This window comes from Nyctibius grandis, chromosome 26 (assembly GCF_013368605.1).
Source record: "Nyctibius grandis isolate bNycGra1 chromosome 26, bNycGra1.pri, whole genome shotgun sequence".
In the NCBI taxonomy this organism is placed as follows: Eukaryota; Metazoa; Chordata; class Aves; order Nyctibiiformes; family Nyctibiidae; genus Nyctibius; species Nyctibius grandis.
In genome coordinates, this window is record NC_090683.1 from 7,330,414 (window position 1) to 7,352,141 (window position 21,728).

General features: G+C 46.2%; 1 protein-coding gene across 1 annotated transcript; it reads right to left on the reverse strand.

Annotated features, from left to right (window-relative positions):
• Positions 1 to 4,121: 4,121 nt before the first annotated feature.
• On the reverse strand, positions 4,122 to 18,424 carry ETV4 (ETS variant transcription factor 4). Its single transcript, XM_068418691.1, has 12 exons — positions 18,380 to 18,424; positions 18,199 to 18,295; positions 17,970 to 18,017; positions 14,931 to 14,984; positions 11,084 to 11,210; positions 10,299 to 10,457; positions 9,653 to 9,897; positions 7,225 to 7,299; positions 7,057 to 7,125; positions 6,536 to 6,705; positions 5,365 to 5,466; positions 4,122 to 4,693 (listed from the first exon to the last, which is right to left on the reverse strand). The coding sequence occupies exons 1-12, from the start codon at positions 18,422 to 18,424 to the stop codon at positions 4,472 to 4,474; spliced, it is 1,413 nt and encodes a 470-aa protein (XP_068274792.1). The 3' UTR covers positions 4,122 to 4,471.
• Positions 18,425 to 21,728: the final 3,304 nt, after the last annotated feature.

A 21,728-nucleotide genomic window follows, 5' to 3' on the forward strand; every position in this document is an offset into this window, starting at 1 on the left:
CACTTTTGCATTCAGGATTTAGGGTGTTCAGAAAAACACCAGCTGTCACCAACCACGGAGCCCGGTCTGTCGAGGCGCGAGGCCTCGGCCTGGTGCTGCCCCAGGCCCCGCCATCTCCTGGGCCCACGCTGCTCGCAGACACGAGCGCGTGTTCGATGGAGGGACAGACAGTGGCTGACAGAGCACGAGGCACTCGGGACTGGGTTTGTTGTGTGTTGAGAAGTAGGGTGGCGTTCAGCTGGAAGTGCTGGTGTTGAGCTGGGGCAGGCAAAGGCATCTTGCGACCGTGGTTCTGTCACAGGGCCGGGCCAAGGTTGGTGGGTGCTGTCAGGGCAAACTGGGGTGAAGCTGTCTCCAGCTGGCATGGACCCCAACCTGGCAAGGGAGTGCACTGACCTCTTTCTCTAGGATCAACTGCTGAGGAAACCTCTACAGAATCGTAATGGCACTGAAGGGGCAAAAGGGTATCTGCTGCCGCTCTCCTCATCTTTTGAGGGGACACTGCTCGGTTCATGTGGCTTTTGGAGTCTTGACCCGGCCAGGCCAGAATTCACTCCTGACAGATCCCATCCTGGCACTCTTCTGAGCACGGCTAGGGATGATGCATCGCCCCTTCCGACCTGCCTGCAGGCCCTGGGCACGTGTGGAGGCTTTGCCTAGCCAGATGACATCAGCCCTCTGTGCTGTGTACAGCCTGAAAAAGATGAATGCACTGTCTAACAGCTCTCTTGCCTTCCCGTTCAGTGCTCAACCTATAAAGTGAGATTTGCTGCTGTCCTTGTTCTTCATTGATCACTATTCATACCTATTTCAGGGCATGGAATCTGGTCATAGAAATATTTCCTGGGTTAGCCTCAGCAACTTGCATCAGATAGTTCAGCTCTGCTTGGCAACCCATTAACAGTAGGGTTGCCTTAGTACATTCTAGGGTACATCTGGGACATGCTGTAATGTTACGTGTTAATTATTTACTATGGCCAGAAAGGAACTTTGCATCATGTTCTGGGTAATAGATTTATGGTGCTTCCTGCTGGGCTTTGTACTGTTCATATAGCAGGAGTAACAGCAAAGCCATTGCAACAATAGCAACCACACAGAAAAAAAAAAAATCCTAGAAAAAATTACATTAGGAAGAAATGACTGTGGAGAATTTATTTCTGGCTGGTCCCAAAGCATCATCACATCCTGAGGAATAAGCTACTAGAATAAATCTTGAATATAATGAGTAAACAATAGTAAAAAAGTGTGAGAATATTAGGTATATTTGCATCCAGATGTCACAGTGTTTGTCATGAGCAGAACTCTGTCTTTAGAGGGTTTTCCATGATGAAGAATGATGTCTGTCTTATCTTCTTACCTGCCTAACGTAGAGCAAAGCTCAACTGTGAATTTGTATAGTGAAGAGATACCGACTTGAAGATGCGTTACACTGGCTGTATATGCTGTCACACAGTAACGTGCACTTCTCCCTCCTCAAGTGCCAAAAGCATTCAGCTCAGGAAAAGAGAGCTCTTGTCTGTAGCAAGACATTGGAACTTTTCTGTATGAACAGGAATGTGAGTGACTGGATAGCAAAGCTGAAACATATTCTGTGGTGGGATGGGGCTGGCACTTTCAGGACCAGCATGAGAGATTTATGACGCTGTATTACCTCCAACATCTTTCCCTAATCAGCTGCCTCCCTGTCTTGCTCAAGTGGAAGCACAGAGTGTATTTATTGACTCCCCGCTCTCTGATCTGGTCATTATAAATCTCTGCCCTTTGGAGGTCACTGCCCCTCAATTATGAGAATCCGATCTTGCAGATTCCCAGAACTGCTCTGCAGCTATTGATCTGTTGCACTGACTTGACAAACCTGAGTGAAACACAGAGCTAAAGTTTCATCCAAATGTGAACTAGCTCACTGAATTCCCTTTCTGGAAGGAAGATTAACTGGGCAGAGGGTAGCCCAAAGAATACTGGATACATGTAAAATCCTTGGGAATCCTGCAGATTGAGATACCAAACAAAAGCAAACTGCTAGTCTTATTCATTAGAAACACAGTGTTGCAGCAGGGTACTGCACCTACATTTTGCCTCCGGAAGGCATAAATATTTCCCTTAGGAGGTACCTGGCTCTCTTGAGGAAGGTGCAGTGTGAAAGGGCTCCTCCACTTCGGGGTAACTCCTGTCCTTGCTGTAGCCTTCGCTGAGGCCCGCGTGGGTGGCTGTGTCCTGGCAGGGCTCCCTCAGCTCTGCCGCCTGGGACAGGGTGCCACTCTCGCTGCTGTGCCCTGCGCTGCCCTGATCATGTCACCAGCTCAGCAGGTGGTAACATGCTCACTTTCGTAGCAAGCAACCTGGAAGTGCCACTGCTCAAGACAGAGATGAAGTTCAGAGAAAGGCTAATTAAAACCATGGAGCTTGGCTCAGGGGCCAGTGTACTGTCATCCTGGGAGCGTGGGCGATGTTCTCTGCAGCTGCAGAGAACTGTTCCCCCGACACCAGGCGCGGCCGGAGGTTACATATTTCATTGTGATCTCTCAGTCCTGGTTGTATGATGGGTTGTGAGGATGTCAAGGGAGTGAAGTGTTCATTTCTTGAACTCCACCAAGATTCAGATGTAAACATGCACCCTGAACTCTCTGGATCAGCTACCCAAAGCTGCAAGCTGGTGCCAAGGAGATGGGCAAAGCAAGCTCGGAAGGGAAGACTAGCCAGGGGCTGAATGAAGGTGCACTGGCCCAAGACGTAGACCAATTTATTAATTATAGTATTTTTACACTCATAAATAGTAAAGGCAGCTTATACCAATGGAAGGGTTCCCCATCACCCTCCATTCTTGGACGCCAGAAGAAATGTGCTCGCCAGGTGGGAGCATGACAAGGAAGGAGGGCCAGGAGCTGCCAGAACACCAAGTCTCTGGGCTGCACGGGGCACACAAAGACATCAGCAGAGCAGGCTGCTCTGAGTATCTGGCCTTGCCTCCGGCAGGGAGAGCTGCCTTTCCTGGCCCTCATACTCGGGGACAAGGCTGGGAGGGTTGGCATTAGCCATGCAGGGGAGAGTCATCAGGGGAAATCAGGCTTTCGATCAATACACAGAATTTCCTCCACAGGCTACCACACTGGCAGCATTGGCGATGCTCTGTATTCAGCAGCTGGAACATCGATCTGAAGCAGTAGGAAACAGGCTTTTTCTGTATGGGTACACTGTACTGCTCCTTGTCTAACTGGGCACATGGTTGGAGTTGCTAACTAAAAAAGTGAGGCACCTCTCAATGAGGATGTGGTGCCCATTATAAATATTTTCTATTGTGGAAAACCAGCCAAAAGTCTAGTTAAGTTGCATGTGCTGCATTGGGCTGCAGAGAGAGCTGCCTTTGCAACACATCAGGATTTCCCTCAAACATCTGTGGAGGCTAAGTCTAAATTCAGCTGTTAAGAACTATGTATGGTTTAGGTTACTTTGTAAAGCATTTTCTTAACACACCTCCACCAGGTTCTTTTCTTGCCTCAGATGATTTTTCTAGCCAAGCCCAGGATGGGCACACTTAAGAGCCTGAGAGGTTTTCAAAGATCCTGAGGATGTTTGTTGAATAAATTGTTCGGTTTGGAAAAGCCACAACACTACAATGAACTGGTGGCTCAGGCCTTGCTGCCTCCTGCAGTCCCTCTGCCTGAAAGTGGCGTTGGCTTTGAACTGTGCCCCAGGCTAATGCAATCAAGCAGCTCTGTAGTTCCCCTAAATTTGTATGTTGTGCCACGTACTCCAGGACTGCTCTAATCCTGGCCAGTGTCTCCAGCTACCCTGCTCAGACAGAGTGCCTAAATACCAGATAGCCCTGCCATGAAATGTTATGAGCAAGAAGGTGATACGGCAGGAGCATGCACATACAAGACAAGTATGCCCCACTCCCACAAAGCAGTTCACAGGGAAGGCATATGATCTGTGACCACTGTGTTGCAGCCGTCCTGGGAAGAAGGCAAGACTGGCCTTGAAGAGGTGAGTCCGTGCGCGTCAGAGCCATCACTTGCTGAGGGCAGGTTATACAGAGGTTCAATACGTGTACTGGAGGAATGGAGTCAGCAGCAGCATTGTAGCATCCTCGCATCTGAAAAAAAGCCCAGTAGGACAGCATCTCCTCCCTCACCAGAGAGAGGGACTGTGACAGACTCGTTTGTTCCAGCTGGAGGCAGCAATTACCTGATAAGCTGCTGAAGCTGCAGCTCCACTGCTCGGAAGATGTCTGCATCGCTGAGAATGAGCCCCATCCTGACAAATATGAGGGTCATCACAAGCACACAAGAGCCCTGTCAACTGTCAGGTGATTATCCACGTGTGTACCTGAACACTTTTCCTGACCAAAGCAGGTATTCGTAGTTTAGTACCACCCTAGGCTGGCCTGGAAAAATGCTTATACTGATTGAATACTAACCAGGCATCTCCTTATATACACAAGCAAGGGTGGCACAGCACGCTCCCGGCAATGCTAGTATGTGTAGCCTTTGCTGTAAAGCTGTGGAGGGAGGCTCCCAAAGTCCGGCAGATACGTGGCATTCTCATCCAAGTGAGAGAGAGGCACTGTGTCCTCCTCACTGATCTGCCGGTCAAACTCTGCCTTCAGAGTTGGCCGCTGATTATCAGGGAAGGCCAGAGAGAACAGGGCTTCAGGCTCACACACAAACTTGTACACGTAGCGCTCTCCAGCCACCTGCAGGGAAGATACGAGACGAATGCTGCAGGCACACAGGCAGAACTAGGCAATGCTCCTCAGCAGTGGAGAAGGCTTGCAAAAACATCTGGCTGCTCTAGCCCATTGCCCTGAGACGTGTCAGAGTTGTAAATTTCTTCTGTGCTGTCTTCCTGCTTCTCTGCTGCTCTGGTCTTCCCTGGAACAGCTCCTGGGAAATGCAATGCTGCCAGCTGACTCTTTGTCCAGGTAGCAACAGCATCAACAGTCCCTGACCGGTCTGTACCATGACATAATTATACTCACAGTTATGCTCTCCAGTGCCCTGGGTCTGGAAGAGACCATCCCTACCACATAGGACCAACACCCAGGCAGCCTTTCTCTCACCAACAGCAAGTCTAGACTGATTATATGTCCTTGTAGCTGCATAAATTCCAACTCTCCTGACTGCAGACATATACAGAAAAAGAAAGAAATTGTGATTCCCCTTTGTTTTATTTCCCATATGTTGCCTGGATTCAGCTCCTTTACACCTTCCTCATTTAACTGCTGCAAAGAGAAGTTACGGAGAAAGAAAGCTCAGCATGCCTGGCTAGCTCAAGTACATTCTGTACCTGTAAGACTTCCTATCTATCTCAAACAAGAGAATCATCACTAAAGGCATAAAAACACCATCCACTTTGCAAACTGACCTTCTGCATGATGCCTTTCTCATAATAGTAGCGAAGGGATCGGCTCAGCTTGTCATAGTTCATGGCTGGACGATTCTTTTGGATACCCCACAGCCTGGCTACCTGTAGAATAAAGCATCGAGGTTCATGAATGTCTGTGAACCCAACCCAAGGGCAAAAGAAAATTAGCCAGCTGATTCTCTTTTGAGGAATGGTACCACAACACATACAAACATTTACAACATTTAAATAATAGACTCAAACAATAATTATTTAGCAGCTTTTCAACAAGAGTAGAACTCAAACTGAAGTACCCTATATCACAGAGTGGCATTCTTCTTGCCACTACAGAGCTCGTTTGCTGTCACCACTTCTTACTCTCCAGTACTCTGCAAGCTTGAGGATGCTAAAGGACTGCCTCATCCTATGCTACACTTTATCTTCAAGGATCACATGTCTACCAGGAGCCCAAGTAAGAGGGAACACCTCCATTGGAAGACCCATGTGCCATTCTTCCTCCTACTACATGATTTTCAGCTTTGTCCATGAGACTCAGAAATCTGTTATAAGCATATGTCAGCCCACCAAAACAACTCATCTGCAGTGGAAGTGCCCATAAAGGTTGATATGTAGCAAGAACAGTGCTAAATGTAGCTCTAATTGGAGCAAAATATGAAGAGATATTACAGACACATCTCTCAGATATTGTCAGATATCATTGGAGTTTTTGGAATATGGCAGCATTAGAAATTATACCTCAGTTAAAGTCATTTTGATATAAAAATATATTTAGACTAGGATATAGTTTCTTCCAGATTTTTTTGAAAACTTCTGCAATAAGTAGGGTTCAAAACTCCAAACCTCAATGTCAGCCTCCAGGACGGAGCGTGCTAAGACAGCACAGGTCACTGCAAGCTTGAGAGTGATGTGTCTAGGGAAGTGGAGGCAGTGGGTAATTTGACTCACTGCATTGCTGACACTCTAAACTTACAAGCAGACTTTTTTAAACCCGATATTTGTGTCACCCAAGTGTTTTGACCTCTTCTAAAAACCTTGACTTGCTGCAGGGTCTAGAGAGTACCACTGGTAGGCAGGAGCCTTCACAGGGCAGAGGAAAAGCCACATGGGAATTTGCAGCCTCAGAAACAGTGGCTGCTCCCCATGAGCCTGTAGAGAAGCTAAATGGTTTCACCTCTTCTGGCTCAATGAGCTTGAACTCCATCCCTCTACCAGTCCAGGCAATGAAGTGGGAATTGGTCGGATCATCCAATAAAGCCACAAGAAATTGCCAGAGCTGAAGAGATCCCCGTCTCTGGTATGGAGGTCCTTCCCGGTACCCTCCAGCTTCCTGCTTGATTTCTCCTGCTGAGAAGAACAAACAAGGTGCTTCTAAGGGTAACAATGCAAAAACAGTTGCAAAAAAGAAAAAAGCATAGGAATATTTCAGTTCACTTAAAACAGAGTGGCCAATTCACCAGCAGCTCTTCCAAGAAGAGCTCTAATGAACCTCACAATTAAGCTACTTATGCTAGAGGGCCTGTTTGCTGCTAAAAAAAGCTCAAGAATGGGATACCAACAAGCCAGGTATGAACCACAGGTAACACACCTGCAAGAACACAGTGTAACTAACTATGTAGGCAGTGGTCAAGTGGCTAGCAAAGATGCTGGATAACCCTATCTTACACCCAAACTGTGAGCCATTCTTTCTCCAACCTTCAAATTTTTCTGGAACAACACAGACATCATCAGCAAAGGACCTCATCTGCTTGTCGTGGCTGCAGCCTGAAAGAGAAAGCAACATAGGCAGCCTTAGACAAAGACAGGGTAGTACTAGAGGGTGATGCAATGCAGGGAAAAGGCCACCGTCACTGAGTTTCTTACCTAATGTATCTTCTGTATTTGAATGGCTTGGATAACTCTCAACATTTATGTACATGGAAGGACAGCCAGGAACATCTACAGAACAATTAACAAACTCATTTAATTAAGAAGCACAGGAGACAGAATGATCTTGCTCTCCAGAGGTGGATAGGTAAGTGCAGCTGTCTAACCAACGTCCTCTTAGGGCCCTCCTAAAGGGATAGTGGCAGACTGATAACTTTTTATGTCTCAGCCATCCCACCACAACTTCATCTTCATCATGCTTCCAGTCATGAATTACACTAGTAAATGTTTGCAGTGCTATCACATGACATCCTTCAGAGTAGCCAGGATAGCCAGTCAGTCACCTATACACCACTATTAATACAAAATCTTGGACAATAGGATGAATTTGTATGACACCTCTCTCTCATCTTAGCTTAAGATAACTATGCACCCTACTACTGTTTTCACAGGTGAGAAGGCATTACATTTTTCCAGGGGTACTATGATGATGTCAATGGAGAGCAGCAGCATCTGAATGTTTACCACAGATAGTGTCTCACAAATGCCATTTCAGATGTCTTAAGTCTCCCTGGCTTTTTCACATCATGACAGGGCATTCTCACAAGCAGTTGAGAAAACATAAAGGAAAAAGTAGCCTGAGTTTGCAAACAAGCAGAAAGTCTTTTCATTATCTCTGTGCAGCATATATTGTAGCCTGGGCACTGCAATTTATATCTTCTGTATCTTGTGTTTTCTGAATCCTGCATTTTCTGAACCAAACTTATTTTCCATGCACAGCTGAAATGGAAACAGTAACTGGGAGCTTTGAAAAGATTTACCTTACGTTTCCCTCATACTTCTGTGTACAGCCATTGCTTTCAGCAGACATTTTGCTGATGCTAAGGGCAGAAGGGTAGTCTGAGCTGACAGACTGTGTATTATTACAACCATAAACTACTCTCACAAAAAGCATTCTTCTGGGTTTGCACATTTTCTTCCCCTGTCTGGACAGAAGGACCCAGTGAAAGTGTAATATCAGCATAGCCACAGTGGTGGACTCTATACCCTCATAGGAGCTTTTTATTTACGTATTTATTTCTGCTAAAGGAAACAATTCAAAATGTCAATTAAAATACCAGGAAGCCAGAAGTAACATTCCCTCTAGAAGAGGGTATTGTGATATCAGGGTAGCAAGTCTTTGGACAGCTCTGCTGAAAAAATAACATTTATCCTTTGTGCAAAAATAAGAGGATTACCTGGTTGACCTGGTACCTAGAGAGCTATTTTGGGAATTATAAACTTTTTTCTCTTGTGATCCTCTGAAATCTCAGCTATCTGCTCTGTGTGCCCTGTTACATGGGAAGCAGCAGGTGGAGGTTGACACTACAAGAGACACAGAGCAGCACACTCGCACTTAGCCGAGTCAACCCAGACCCCGCTCTGCGCTTGTGCCTGTCCTTGGAATTGGCCAGTTTACTGTGAGTCACCCGAGCCTCTTTAGGCTGTTTTAGTTTTGGACTTCTAGATCTGTTTGTCAGAACAAAGCTGGTTTATCTTGCTCGGTAAGCTCCAAAATGGAGCATCAGCTCTCTCTGTGATCTGCTGCAGCGAGTTTCCAGCGGGTGTCAGCTGCCAGTGAGAGACCTAAGCAGGGAAAGCTGACACCCACCAGCGGGACGGGGAGAGCTGCACCTTTGCCTCCATTTCGTGAATTGAATTCTTCTGCCTCCAGTCAGGGAAAATGCGCAGGGCCAGTGTCGTTAGCTGCAGCTCAGGGTTGTGCAGTGCAATCAACCCCTGCACCCAGAGCAGCTTTCCTCTGCCAGTGCTTGATGGTCCCCTCCTGCTGCAGGGATCTGAGACAGTTTTTCCGTATAAGCTCCAAGATATTTGATTCCTTCCTTTTTGCTGCCATTTACAGAACGTTTTCAGTATAATTTCTTCAAAGCTGACCTCGCTTCTCTCCCTTTCTACGACCTACCAGCTCACACATTCCCCTGAAGACAAAAACTCCCTGTGAAACTGGGAATGCCTTTTTCTCAATTTCTGATGGTGTGAGCGGGCTAATTATGAATTTTGAGAGTCTCCCCAATGGCTACTTATTCCCTTGGGAAAAAAATGCATGCCTTTCATCTAGTTTGAATGGGTTTAACATCACCTTCCAGCTCCTATATCTTGTTAAAGCTTTCGACTATCTACCAGAAAGTCCTTCTCAGAACATGGTACAGAAAGTGAATGTCCCAGTCTTCTCTTGGATGCAGTAAACAGACAGAACTGTTCATGTTTCCTGCTACACAGCCAGTTTCCCAGACCACACATGCTCATGAAGATGAAGTAGCAGTGTTTCAAAGCCCAGACCACCAGTGATGGATGCTCACCCAGGAGGTTGCTCACCCCCACTGATGCCTGGTTTATGCAGTCAGAAAGAGCTAGTTCTGCCTACCTGAGTCATACATGTAGTCCACCTGCTCCTGCTTGATCACCACAGCTGCTGGATACTGACGGCTGCTGCCTGCCCGGCTTGCTTGCTCATACTGCAGGTCACGGTACTCCTGTTTGAAGCCCTGATGATGGTACTGGAGGCAGGGCTCGGACATCTGGCGCTGGTAGGCAACGGGGTCTTCCTGGGCCATGCCCTGGGAGGAGGGGAAGGAACGGCACATCTCCACAGGTGGCTGGTACGCAGAGCTAGACGAGGGGAGAGGACATGGGATGGATGCTTTCTTGGCCCTCTGACCTCGGCCTTGGTGCAGGGCTGGTTGAGGGACAGAAAATTCCTCGGCCTCAGCCTGTTACTAGGGCTGTAGGAGCTGTGCACATAGCTGGGACAAGGAGGGGACCCCAGTGAAAGATGTTTCCAAGGGCAGCTACACAGCCCATCATTCACAGAATCTGACAGGCTTAAGGTTATAGACTTCTCCAAACTCTAGGCAGCAGTGGTGGGTCCCAGGTACTTTGGAGTGTGGGGGGGATCCTGTCATTGCTGGAAACTGAGCACTTTAATCTGGATGCTGCAGCCCCTCCTCCCTGAATCACCTAGGAGGGCGATCCTTCTTACCAGTGGCTGCCTCCTCCTGGCAGTAACTCACCTGTTTTCCTTGAGGTATCCACAGCTGGATGTGGGGTGGAGCGGCCCCGCAGGGGTCATGAAGCTCCTGTCCTGTCTAGGGAACTGTTGGAGCGGTGACTGTATCGGGCTTCCTGCGTGGGGGGACTTGATTCCAACTTGTCTGGGTTGATCATAGGCACTGGGACAGTCAAACAGATATTGGAGCATTACAGTTCATCGAGAAGGACCTGTGGCAGCACCTGGGGACAACGTGTCACAGGCAGACACGCTGTCCCTCAATGCAGCCACCTAGGCCAGAAAGATCTCAGCATAAACTCCTTCCTTTCTGATTATTGGTTGCCCCGATGCACAATAGCAATAACCCTTTAAGCAGAAAACTAGAGAAGGTATCTGTACTGAAGAAGCCATACTATAACCCAGGCAAGTGGCTGGGACTGTGGGCAATGGTGTCAGGGAGCTCCTTGTGGGACAATTTTGGAAATTTTGGAAAGCAACAAGGAGAGAGAAGCACATGACAGATGTCAAGACTGCGCTCAGCATCAGGACAGCTGAGGAACACCACTAGGGAGAAAAGAGGCAAGCCCAGATCTACTCTACACAGGTCTGAGCTATCCAGTGCAATAAACAGCAGTCTGAGCAGGCTGCCAGGAGCTGACCCACTGGTTAATTTGTACTGCAGCACATGTGCACTGCCCTTATCCAGCAAGCAGACCAGATTGTTGTCATAACACTTCATTATTAGATAATGCAGTAGGCCTTGATTTCATAACAGCTCCTGTCCCACCCCTGTGTAAGCTGTGTTACCTGGTGTAAAGGCACTGCTCGCCATTGTGGTACTGGATCGGCTGCTTGTGGTTGCAGGACAGTGTGGGGTCCGAGGAGGGACTCTGCGGCTCCTTTTTAATCTTAGCAGGAGGACTGTGAAAAGCTACTGTGGGAGAGAAATGAAAGATCAAGTTGTCACTTTTCTCGTTTATGGAGAGATATTTTCATCAGCCAGTAAAAAGTCAGTTGAGATGCCACCACCTTGTCCTTGTTCAGCTGGCTCTGAGAGAAACAAAATACCAATACACACAACTGTTCACTGGACTTTCCTGAGCTCTGCCCTTGATTCAGTAAGGTTTGTGTGATACATCAGCCTTAAAAGAGCAAACACAACGTAGCGTTAACATGCTCTGTGATAATCCAGAGCACTTTGAAAAGGATTTAGAGTGGGTATTTCCTAAGCTGTTCAGGGCTGGGACAGACATTTTCTGTTAGGTCATAAGGGGTAGCATGCACATACTCTATTTTTCAACACATAAAAGCAAAGTTTTGATTTGCATCACACAAAATGCTCTTTCATTGACATACTTGGTAAGCATGTCTTGTGAGTAGCATTACCATGCAGCACTGCATTAAATTATAATGCACTAATATGGTGACACATTGTAGATTTCCTGATAGTATCGTTTGTCCTGTAGGACAATAAATGTCAGGTTTTTGTAGACACAGCTACAAAAGCTGAAGGTTTTCTGTGGAAAACCACTATTATATGTATTGCATACTATTACAGGCTGTCACCAACTTGCTTACAGACACCTCACACAAGTAATGTTTTCAGAAGCACCTAACCAATCTAGACAGCTAAAATCCCTTTTCCAAAGGAACTGCATCACTGTTAAAGCACAGTACAAAACAGAAGTATGACTGCCAAGTCCTTGCTTTCACTTTGAACCCTCAAAGTTCAAAGAGCAGCTTGCAGTCCTCTCAGTAGTCTCCCTTTGAAGTATCTGATTTCATTAATTGTATCAGGTTTATTGTTCAGCATTCAGGAAAAAGGCCAGGCCCTTCTACGGGGTACTGTGATTCTTGGGCGGGAGGCTGCCACACTGGCACTCAGCAGCTACCCGTATCATTTCCAAATGCGGGTTTCCCTTTGTTGAATCTGTTCTGTGCTAACAGTCCAACATCCCTGAATGTAGGGTTGGGGGAATCTCATAACCACTCTGCTCATCTAAAACACCAGTGACAGTCCAGGAAAAAAGTAAAAACATTCCTTTTCATTTTCAGTGCACTGGTCTGTGGTCATGGCCTGATGCAGACAAGGAAGGATATTTCTGGGCTGGTTAGAATTTCATGAATAACAAATCTGGGTTGCAGTTTACAGCACCAGGAAGTAGGATGTGGGTATTGTTACTTCTTATGCTCGATTAAATACAGCAGGGAGCAAAACTTCCTTCACTAGTTCCTCAGAAAAGCTTATCCTGGCTGAAGGACACAGTAAGCATCTTCTACCTTTGCCTCTGGGCTCTGCTGCTGCTGTTAGGTCACTGACACTTAGGAAGAAAAGAAAAGTAACCCCAGAAACGTACATAGCTCTAGGCTTGTTTTTCAAACAAGGGAAAGATCTGCCCTCCAAATCAAAACTGTAAGCTTTTAAAAGGGCTGGTTCCAGTCCTTCTTCGCCAGCTTACTCCCACCTCTTCAAGCTGACATGATGCTGCTTACAAAGCCTGGGATGCCCAGAGCTGTGATTACAGTTTTAAAGATGGAAAGTAACATCCTGATCTGTTAATACCTCATATTTTCGCTGAGTTTATTTCAGGACTGACTTGAACTGTACGTGCACCAGCCATCCTCAAGCCAGTTCTCCCCCACATAAAGGACATTGTCCCTTCAGAAGTGCTGCAGCAAGCAGCTATCAAAAGGGCTGGAGAAAGGGCTGCTGCTGTCTCCCTTAGCAGAGGATATTAAGGCCACTTTCTATTGCAAATGTCTCTCCCAAAAATTAATATTCCCAGCAAGTGGGGGAAAAAAACCCCAAACCTGACTCCTTTTGCCTGCCTTTGGTTTCAGCCTACACCAGAAAAGCCTGTCTTTACATCACGCCAGCACCCAAAGAGATCCAAACAGCTTGACAGAATTAATATAAATAAATAAATCCATAAGACACCACATATTGTTTCTGGCTTCTGCTCCTTCTCAGGGACAACTGGCTCCCACAGCCAGTCCCGGGGCTGCCATCAATCACAGCAGAGGGGTCTGTTCACAAACAGCTCTTGGCACTGTCCAAACTGAGGGCAGGTGTGAGTGCACTGACCCAGCGGGCCTGCCCCACGCCCGGCACGGATTCAGCATCCCAACCATGACACTCCTGCATCTGTGCAAACACCCCAGGCCCAGGGAAGGGTCAAAAGAGAAAAGGGTCTTTCTATGCCTGGTGCATCCATTTCCCTTTTGTCTGCAGCAGCTCTTTTCAATGTATGGAGTAAGCAGATATATAGAACCCATCTAAAAATACCGATGTGTCGGCTGAGTCTCAGGGGAAAAAAAATAAATTGCTCTATCCAGTACACTGAACTCCATTGAAGTTTCAAGAAGCTAGATGTGGTAGGAGCAGCCAATTCTTTCCGGCCCCTAATAGCTGGAACAGGCTATCGCATTACAACTGGCTCATTCTTTCATTCAGAGTGAAACGTGCGACCAGCCCTCTCCTCAGTTCTAGGTCAAAAAGAGGAAGAAACAAGATATATGACTGAGAGAGGAAGCCCAGCTGTGCTGCAGGGCCAAGCCCAGGGGAAGGAGGTAGACAAGACCAACCAGTAAAAGTGCTTCGTTTTAGTTTTCAAGGGGAAAACTGCCCAGGGCAGAGACGGGTATCAGCATAGGAAGGGCACCAAAGTTGACTGCACCAGCTTTAAATGGACATCTCTACTCTCAGTTAGCTGCCAGGCATGTATATGCCCAGGGGACGCTGAGGCATCTTCTTGTAGCATTGACGTGCCTGGCAAAAGTCAGGCTCTGGGTTCCTGCGGCTGCTTGCAACACAGAGCTATTCAGAACAGTCTGTATTCGCTTCAGGCATGTAGTCGTAGCCCAGCGTCAGCTCCCAAATGGAATGGTGGCATGCTCTGAGGACCAGCTGGAGCAGGCCCAGTGTGAGAAAAGCAGAAAGAGTTGCATGGCCATTGTGCGGAAGGTTCCTATACGTACGCTTGTACCTGTGCAACATTCAGCTCTTTGTAAGGTGAAGTGCTTTAACCAGTTCTCAGAGCAAACATTTGTGGTACAGTCTGTACACTCCTGTGCAAACACACGCAATCTGTTCAGTGGACAGTCCCTAAGAACAGAGAGCGAGCAGGCTAGCGAGCATATCTCTTCAGGGAGACTGTGCCCTCATGCTGTGGCAGGCAGCAGACAGGACAATCATCTCACAGAGGCCATGCTCGCAGCAGGTGCTCAGCCAGAGGCCACGCAGGTGAGCAGAGCCCCAAAAAAGCACCCGCAGGAGACACAGCACCCATAATTCCATGTACAGTCCGATTTCTTTTGCATGGGAGGAGTAATAGCACAAATTTTACCTTTGATTGTCACAGTAATGCATTTTCTCAGCTGTTCAGCGCTGCCTACTTATTCACACATACACCAAATAAAATACACATCTGTTGAAACCACTCTCCATAAAGGACTGTTGTAGTTACCACCACACAGATACTTCTGGATTGTCCAGATGTGGACAGTTAGCCTGTTTTTTTTTTGTCACCATCACAACAATGTAGAAATAAGTACTTTAGCCTCAATGTCTGTGTGTTGCATTTATATATTTGTTTAGTTTAAGTGTGTCCTGCCCTCCTCCCCTGAGATGTGTGATTGCCCCCATGCTACTTACAGTTTTCTGAATGAAAGTCAGGCACAAATTGCTCATCACTGTCTGGAACCTGAGCTGCCAGGGGAGGGAGGGAAAGGAGGGGGCAGGGGGAGGGAGAGCAGGGGGGAGAGAGAGAGGAGAATTAGATTTGCCACTTTATATGGTATAATTAACAGTACGGCAGAAATAAGTCTATGCAGGAAAGATCTGAGCTTTCTGCTGGGATGCACTTTAGTGACTAAGGATAGTTTCCCTTTGGGACTAATGAATACTGTTCTTCTGCCTGCAGATTTACCCCTTAACAGCCTGCCGCTTTCTTTCTCCCTTTCATTGGAAATAAGGACAACAGCAAGTTTATTAGCTCAGGGTTCGCAGTTTTCATTAGAAACATAACATGAAGGGATTTTTAAGCATTTATCATAGGAAAAACAACTACCAACTGGTAAATTTGGAAAGGCTATGCCAAAGTGATGAGCAGAACAGGAAACAGCTACACATACAATCTTTTCAGCAGCTCCATAAGCAGTGGATAGCTTGGCACTAGTGGGATAGGCTACAATTTGTAAATCAGCAGGAGAACATTTCAGAAGAAAAAAAACAATTATCCGGCAGCAGGAGAGGGAAACGGTTAATAGTGCCTTGCATATACGTGTGATTTCGCAAATGGGAAACTCAAGAGGAAGTGCTGGTGTAGTCACAGAGAACCTGACAGCAAACAGCTGCTCTTTCCCCACAAATCAGTGCAGTAAAGCTTATTTCTAGGCATCTAGCATTGTTAGTACAACTCCGAGAATAACAGCAAGGTCTAAGATATTCTCATATTTCAAAGATTGTCTACTAAAGAGATCTGAAAATCTGCAGAGGCTTCATTTACCTTGGAACAGCCTGCCTCACTGGAACAAGGTGTTGTGTTGCTGAATGTGGTAAGTAGTGAAATAGTTAACCACCTTAGCATCTCTATGTGAAGAATCCTCAGGCTTAATGCCTCCTTTAGACAAACTGGTGAGGTTCTGTGTTTGTCTGCTGACTTGAAAAGCTGGCAGCACACTTTATAAGTTGATGCCTCTTCATAACTCATGGGGGTCATATTTATTCCGATTTACATGAAAGACTAGACTTTGCAAAAGCTGTAAAGCCCACATGGACAGAGTTTCCCACAGCATCCAAAAAGTGTTTTTCATCACTTCCTGAGGTAAATACTCATTTTAAATTAAAAATCAAAATATCAGAACTCCTCTTCCTGTGATGACTATGAAAGATGTAACAGTGGTTGGAAGCTGGTATCTGGTGAAGACTGATAGCTGTGCTGACCCTTATGGCATCATTCTTGCAAATTCCTCATCTGCCTGCCTTTTCTGATCTCCAGTTTAGATCATTCTGTTTGTGGATCACCTACCACAATGCGGCCTTAGCCCATGTCTGAGTTGCATTGAAGCCATTGTAAAAATATATAATAAAACAATGAAATGGCACAGTGGAAGAAAAAGAGTTTTATTGTCCTTCACCTACAGGTTGACTCAGCAAGGTACACAGGTGTGTCCTTGAGAGATTATTCCAATATACAAAGTCAAATGTTACAATAGTCCATAGTGCTATTATACTAAAATTCCTGTGAAATCAGTGCTCTTCTGATTTCACAGAGGCATCAGCTACACATAGTCTCCTCTAGCTCCCGCTCCCCTTATTTGCTAAGAAAAGCTTTAATCAACATTGCCCTCACACATTCAGAGCAGGAACAATTCGTTCAGATTTTCCAACTGTAAATATAATTGTGCATGCTTGCACCATTCTCCAAGATGATTTGTGCCTGTCTTTCCTTTGCAGGAACGTACACCCTAGGGTACTTGTTAATTTATTCTACAAGCACTCTGCTACTGACAAACATATTGTAAGAGATTCTATGCAAATTATTCGGATTAGTGAGCTAAAAATATTATCAAACATTAGAAAGCCTAAAACTGAAAGTCTACCAGAAATCAATTCTGAGGCAAAATTATGTTATTGGCAGCTCAAGGTTTTTGAAGATTTAAGAGAAACCAGTCTCAAGCATGTGTGCACATTCAGCAGATATATTAGATGACCAGCAATTAAAACCTATCTTTCTGCTCTGATGTAAGTTAGGTGAGTGTTTCAATCCTGGAACAGCCTCCAGGTAATTCCTCATGCATCCTTAAAATTCTCACACTCCTGAATACTGCCTGATCAATGTCATTTCATTTCAGTTTGAAATGAACATAAAACATTTGATTTTTTTTTCCTTAATAATCATCTTACTTGGCAAATACCTTTTTGAAGGCTTAAAAAAAAAAACCTGTTTGACAGGATTGTCCTTCACTTGTGGTAAAATTAGGGGAAATAACCCTGCTCAAAATGTCGTGCATATCTTTATGTTATTATTGTTAAATATTTGTTAAGTACCTGTATCACAGTAAGTACTTTTATATTTATCCAGAGTCTGTACTTGAGAATATGTTTTGAATTTTCTAGAAAACTGATCATTTTTAGTACTGGAATTAGAGCAAATTCACTATACTGTTTAAAACTAGTTTCACTTGGAATCAATGGGACCCCCTGGGATTCGGAGTTTTCTCTTCCTCGAAGTCAAAAGGCAAAACAGTGTGTAAATCCCAGGAAGGTCCCTTCAAAGAATTATCTTTAAAAAAAAAAAAGAAAAAAAAAGAAAAAGTTGAGCACCACTTTGTTCCCCAAATTAAAAGAATAGTTTATTGTTTGTTTAAGAAAAATATCAATGCTCTAGCAACCAACAAAGACAAGTGACAAATTAGCATAAAATCGAACTAGTTACAAGTAGCCTGAAACGAAAATTGTAACCAGGAAAGTGGGCCAACTGCCAAGTTCCATTCATAAGCAAATACCCAGCACAATAATGTGATTCATGCGCCTTCATTTACACAAGCCAGAGGCTGGCAAGTCTGAAAAAAATACTTAATGAGTTAATGTTTGGAGCTAGGCAAACAAAGTAAAGGAGCAGTACAAACATCAAAAGACAAACAACTGAAAGACGAACAAAACACAGCAGAACAAGGGGAAGGAGCCTACCTTCTGTCAGCCAAGTCTCCTGGAACTGGCTCAAATCCTGGAAGAGGTCTGCAGGAGAAGTGAGAGGTTTCCTCAGCGGAGCGCTGGGGAGGGACAGCGGGATGCTCCAGCGGCGGGGATGCCGGGCGGAACGAGGAGGTGGGAGCAGAGGAACAGGGGGAGGGCCTGATCCCTGCCCAGAAGCCTTCGCCGTCCCCATCCATCCCTCCACCCCCCCAGCTCTCCTCACCTTCCGAATCCTGCGCCGGCGGCAAGCCCGCGTCTCCGGGTCCCTTCCTAGCGCCCGTCAGAGCTCCGCCGCCGGGAGCCGCCTGGCCCGGAGGCTGCTGCGGAAGGAGCAGATCAGCGCTGGGCTCCTGGCCGGAGCGGGCCCCAGCCCGGACCCCCCGCCCGGCGGAGCCGCCACTCACCCGCGGGAGAGTGAACGGGACCTGCTGGTCCGGGTGCCCCTTCATGCTGCCGCCCGTGCGCCGCCTCCGCGGGCGCGGGGCTGCCGGCTCGCGGCGGGCACCGCGGAAGGCACGGGGGCGGGGGGCCCGCGGCGGGCCGGGGCGGCACCGCGGGGCGGCCGCCACCGGCCGAGGTCAGGGGCCGATGCGGGACAGCCCCCCGCCGCCGGGCGATCGCGAGAGGCGACGATCGCGCCGCAGCTGCCAGAACTTGGGGTGCGAGGCGGGACGGAGCTGCCGGCGGGACGAGCCCCCGCCGCCCCGGGACAGCGGCCCCCGGCCCGGCCGGTCCCTGTCCCGCACCGGCCCACGCGGAGCCCGCAGCAGCCCCGCCCCGCCCCGCCCGCGCGGTCAGGCCGGGGGGGCCCGGGGGCGGCCTCCCATTGGCGCAGCGCCTGGCCCGCGGGCTCGGCCCGCCCGCTCCTTTGTTTCCTTGAATTGTGAATGAAGCGCTGGGCTGGGACACGCCCGCCAATCCCGGCTCTTTTTGGCGCTCACCCAGCGAAACGTGGGAGCAGCTTTAGCCTTCAAGGCCAATCAGATCGCAGTACTCTGGTATTCATTCACGGACGGAGCTCCCATTCATAAAAAAAAACCCTCCCGAAGTTCATTCACGAAAGGCTGCAGAGGCGCTGCAACTGTGCCTGCTGTGCACGGCAGGAGCGTGCTTAGCTTGCACTTTCAGACTCCCACCCAGCGTGGCACACGACCGGGCCTGCCCGTTCTCACGCACGCTGCAGGCATTTTAAAAGAGTCTTCAGGTATGTTCAGTTCTGTTCCGGGGAAGTTCTTCAAGTTTCAACAAGATTTGGAAAAAAATCTCAGTCATGCATCTGGAGTGAAAATAATTAAAGCCCTGGCTACCTAAATCAGTTTTACTCTTACAAATGTTCAGGGACAAGAACATAAAATAAAAATCTAGTCCTGGGATTTGCACATCAAAAAAGTGGGTTTGCGTGCTTTTGTGCATACCAGGTGCTGGCTTCTGTGCCATTCACGTGCATCCTGTTATTTTTTCGAATTTCTCCTTTAAAGTTCCATGATCATATTTAACATTTACTGATCCTATTTATCCTACAAAAAAATATCAGTAACAGTTGGGACGCGGCGGTAATAAGATAATCGTTCATGGAACGTCATCACCTGGAGTAGTAGATACCCAAGAGAAAAAGAAGGAAAGGGGAAAGTTATCCCTAAAGCTAAATGGAAACTGTACATTTTTTATATGTCTTCTCTATAGCTAACACTGCCAGTGTGATGTACTGATACGCTTACTATGAAAGGGTTATCTGTTATGCAGAATATCATGTTTAAGTATCTAGTCAATATATATTTTGATCTTTCTGCTAGCAGGTTGCAGCTCCAGTGTTCCCAGGACCCCAGTCTGTCAGGAAACCTGACAGAAACACAGTTCTGACCTGTCTATAGAAGCAGAATGAAAACATGCAAACTGTCAGGAAGTTTACATTCAGCAGTTGGTCCCACATCAAAACAAACGTAGACATGTGATTAAATGCAGCATTGGAATTTGAACTTACTCTGGTTTGAGAAGATCACTGAAGCATATGAGACATATGGAGCTAAATTGATAAATTTATCATTTAAAGAACTTCATGATTTTGAGTCAATTTCAGGAGTTTTGGGGAAAATTGGTTTTTTTTAGTTTCAAATAGATGGGTTTGACATTAATATAAACTGATATATTGTTCCTTGTGTCTTTAGGAAACTTTCTGACTCCACCAAGTTGGATTCAATAAGCTACTTCTGGGCTGCAGTAGCCAGGCAGTAATTAGTGATAAAGAGAAAAGAAGCATAAAATTCACAAAACCAGAAAAAATATTTTTCCTCCACTGGTCTGGGCAACTTAGTCCAATTATTTGACACATTTCACTTACTTATATTATGAGCTCTTAGGCTAGAAACAAAAAGCACATAGTATGTCGCCTTAAAAGCAAAGAAACCATTAAGCAACAGTACAAGAGGTGCAGTAATAGAATGGGGCAGTCATTATCATGGCACAGCTGATCTTGATGGTGAGTTAAGTATCATAAGGTGAAACTGATGCTGCTGATCATGAGCAAGGCCAGTCTCTGATTTATACTTTGATGAGAACAATGGCCTTGGGGGATGAATCATGCTTTAAATCAGTTTGCCTGTCTACCTACTTCTTTCTGTGTCCTGTACTCTCCTTAGTGATCTATGGGAATCCTTCCCTCTGTTTTCATAAAACTGAAATAGTAAAAATATTGTTGATTAATAATTTGGAGGATGCAGAATTTATAAATAGGCTATGAGAGAAGGCTTGGATTCCTGGGAAAGCTGCCTACTTCATATCAGGAAATATTCAGGATGGGCGAAAGGTTAGTAGAAGCTACAAATAACAGATTATGTAGCTTGCTTGCTTGATAGTTTCTCCTCTGTTCCTCATGTGTTTGTGGTACAAATACATCATATTTGTTTTCAAAGGCTGACTAATCAGACGTGGGAATATGATTCTGGAGTTTCTATTTGCTGTCTCAGCAATTAACATTCAGGGTGATTAATTACCTTCTATTATTTTTTCCTTAAAATATAGAGTGTGTGAAGAGTTCAGAAGTTATATACAACCAGAGGGGAACTGATTCTTGCTTATGAAGTATTAGCAATAGATTTATTCCAACATTGTAATCCATACTGCCTGAGATGTTTCTTCCCTAGGCTTATAACTTATTTTTCTTAGTTACCAACTGAGTTCTGTGTCTAATCCCCCTCCCCCTCCTGTGTCCACCCCTATGATTTTACTGTTTCCATTTATTGTACTGGTTTTAGAAAAACCAGTCCTGAGTTTCAGATGCAGCCCCTGCAATCCACACCAGATAGGGTTAGTGCAATGTATAGCTCCCAGTGATAGATCCTGACACGAACAGGAACAAATGGCAAATGTCTTAGAAAGCGACAAACTGAAAGCTGAAAAACTCTCTGTACTGTAGAACGGAGCATGAACAGACCTGCCATTTTAGAAAAATAATAATAAATAAACAGCTGAAGAGCTCAGGTTTCTTAACATCAGGCATGAAATCAGCCCAGCCACTCTTCAATACCCTGTTGTTCCTTGAACAGGAATATAATGAATAAGGTGCTGAGTCTAGTCATTGCTTATTGATATCAGCCATCTTTGCCTAGTAAGGTGATGCAATACCTGAGAAAACACAGAAATCCTGACACTGGAAACACCTGCCAAATCGTTGTGTGCGGTTCCAACTCAGCCTTGGTAATGACAGTGTGCAAAGAAGAGGCTAGGGAGAAGGAGCATGTTCCCTGAGCTGTCTTA

Coding starts and splice junctions, on each gene's coding strand:
- ETV4 (XM_068418691.1), bottom strand. CDS start 18,424: ATGAAGGGGCACCCGGACCAGCAGGTCCCGTTCACTCTCCCGCGG. Junction 7,300..9,652: donor GGACTACATGTATGACTCAG/GTAGGCAGAACT, acceptor ATTGTTCTGTAG/ATGTTCCTGGCTGTCCTTCC. Junction 7,126..7,224: donor AAATACAGAAGATACATTAG/GTAAGAAACTCA, acceptor TTTCTCTTTCAG/GCTGCAGCCACGACAAGCAG.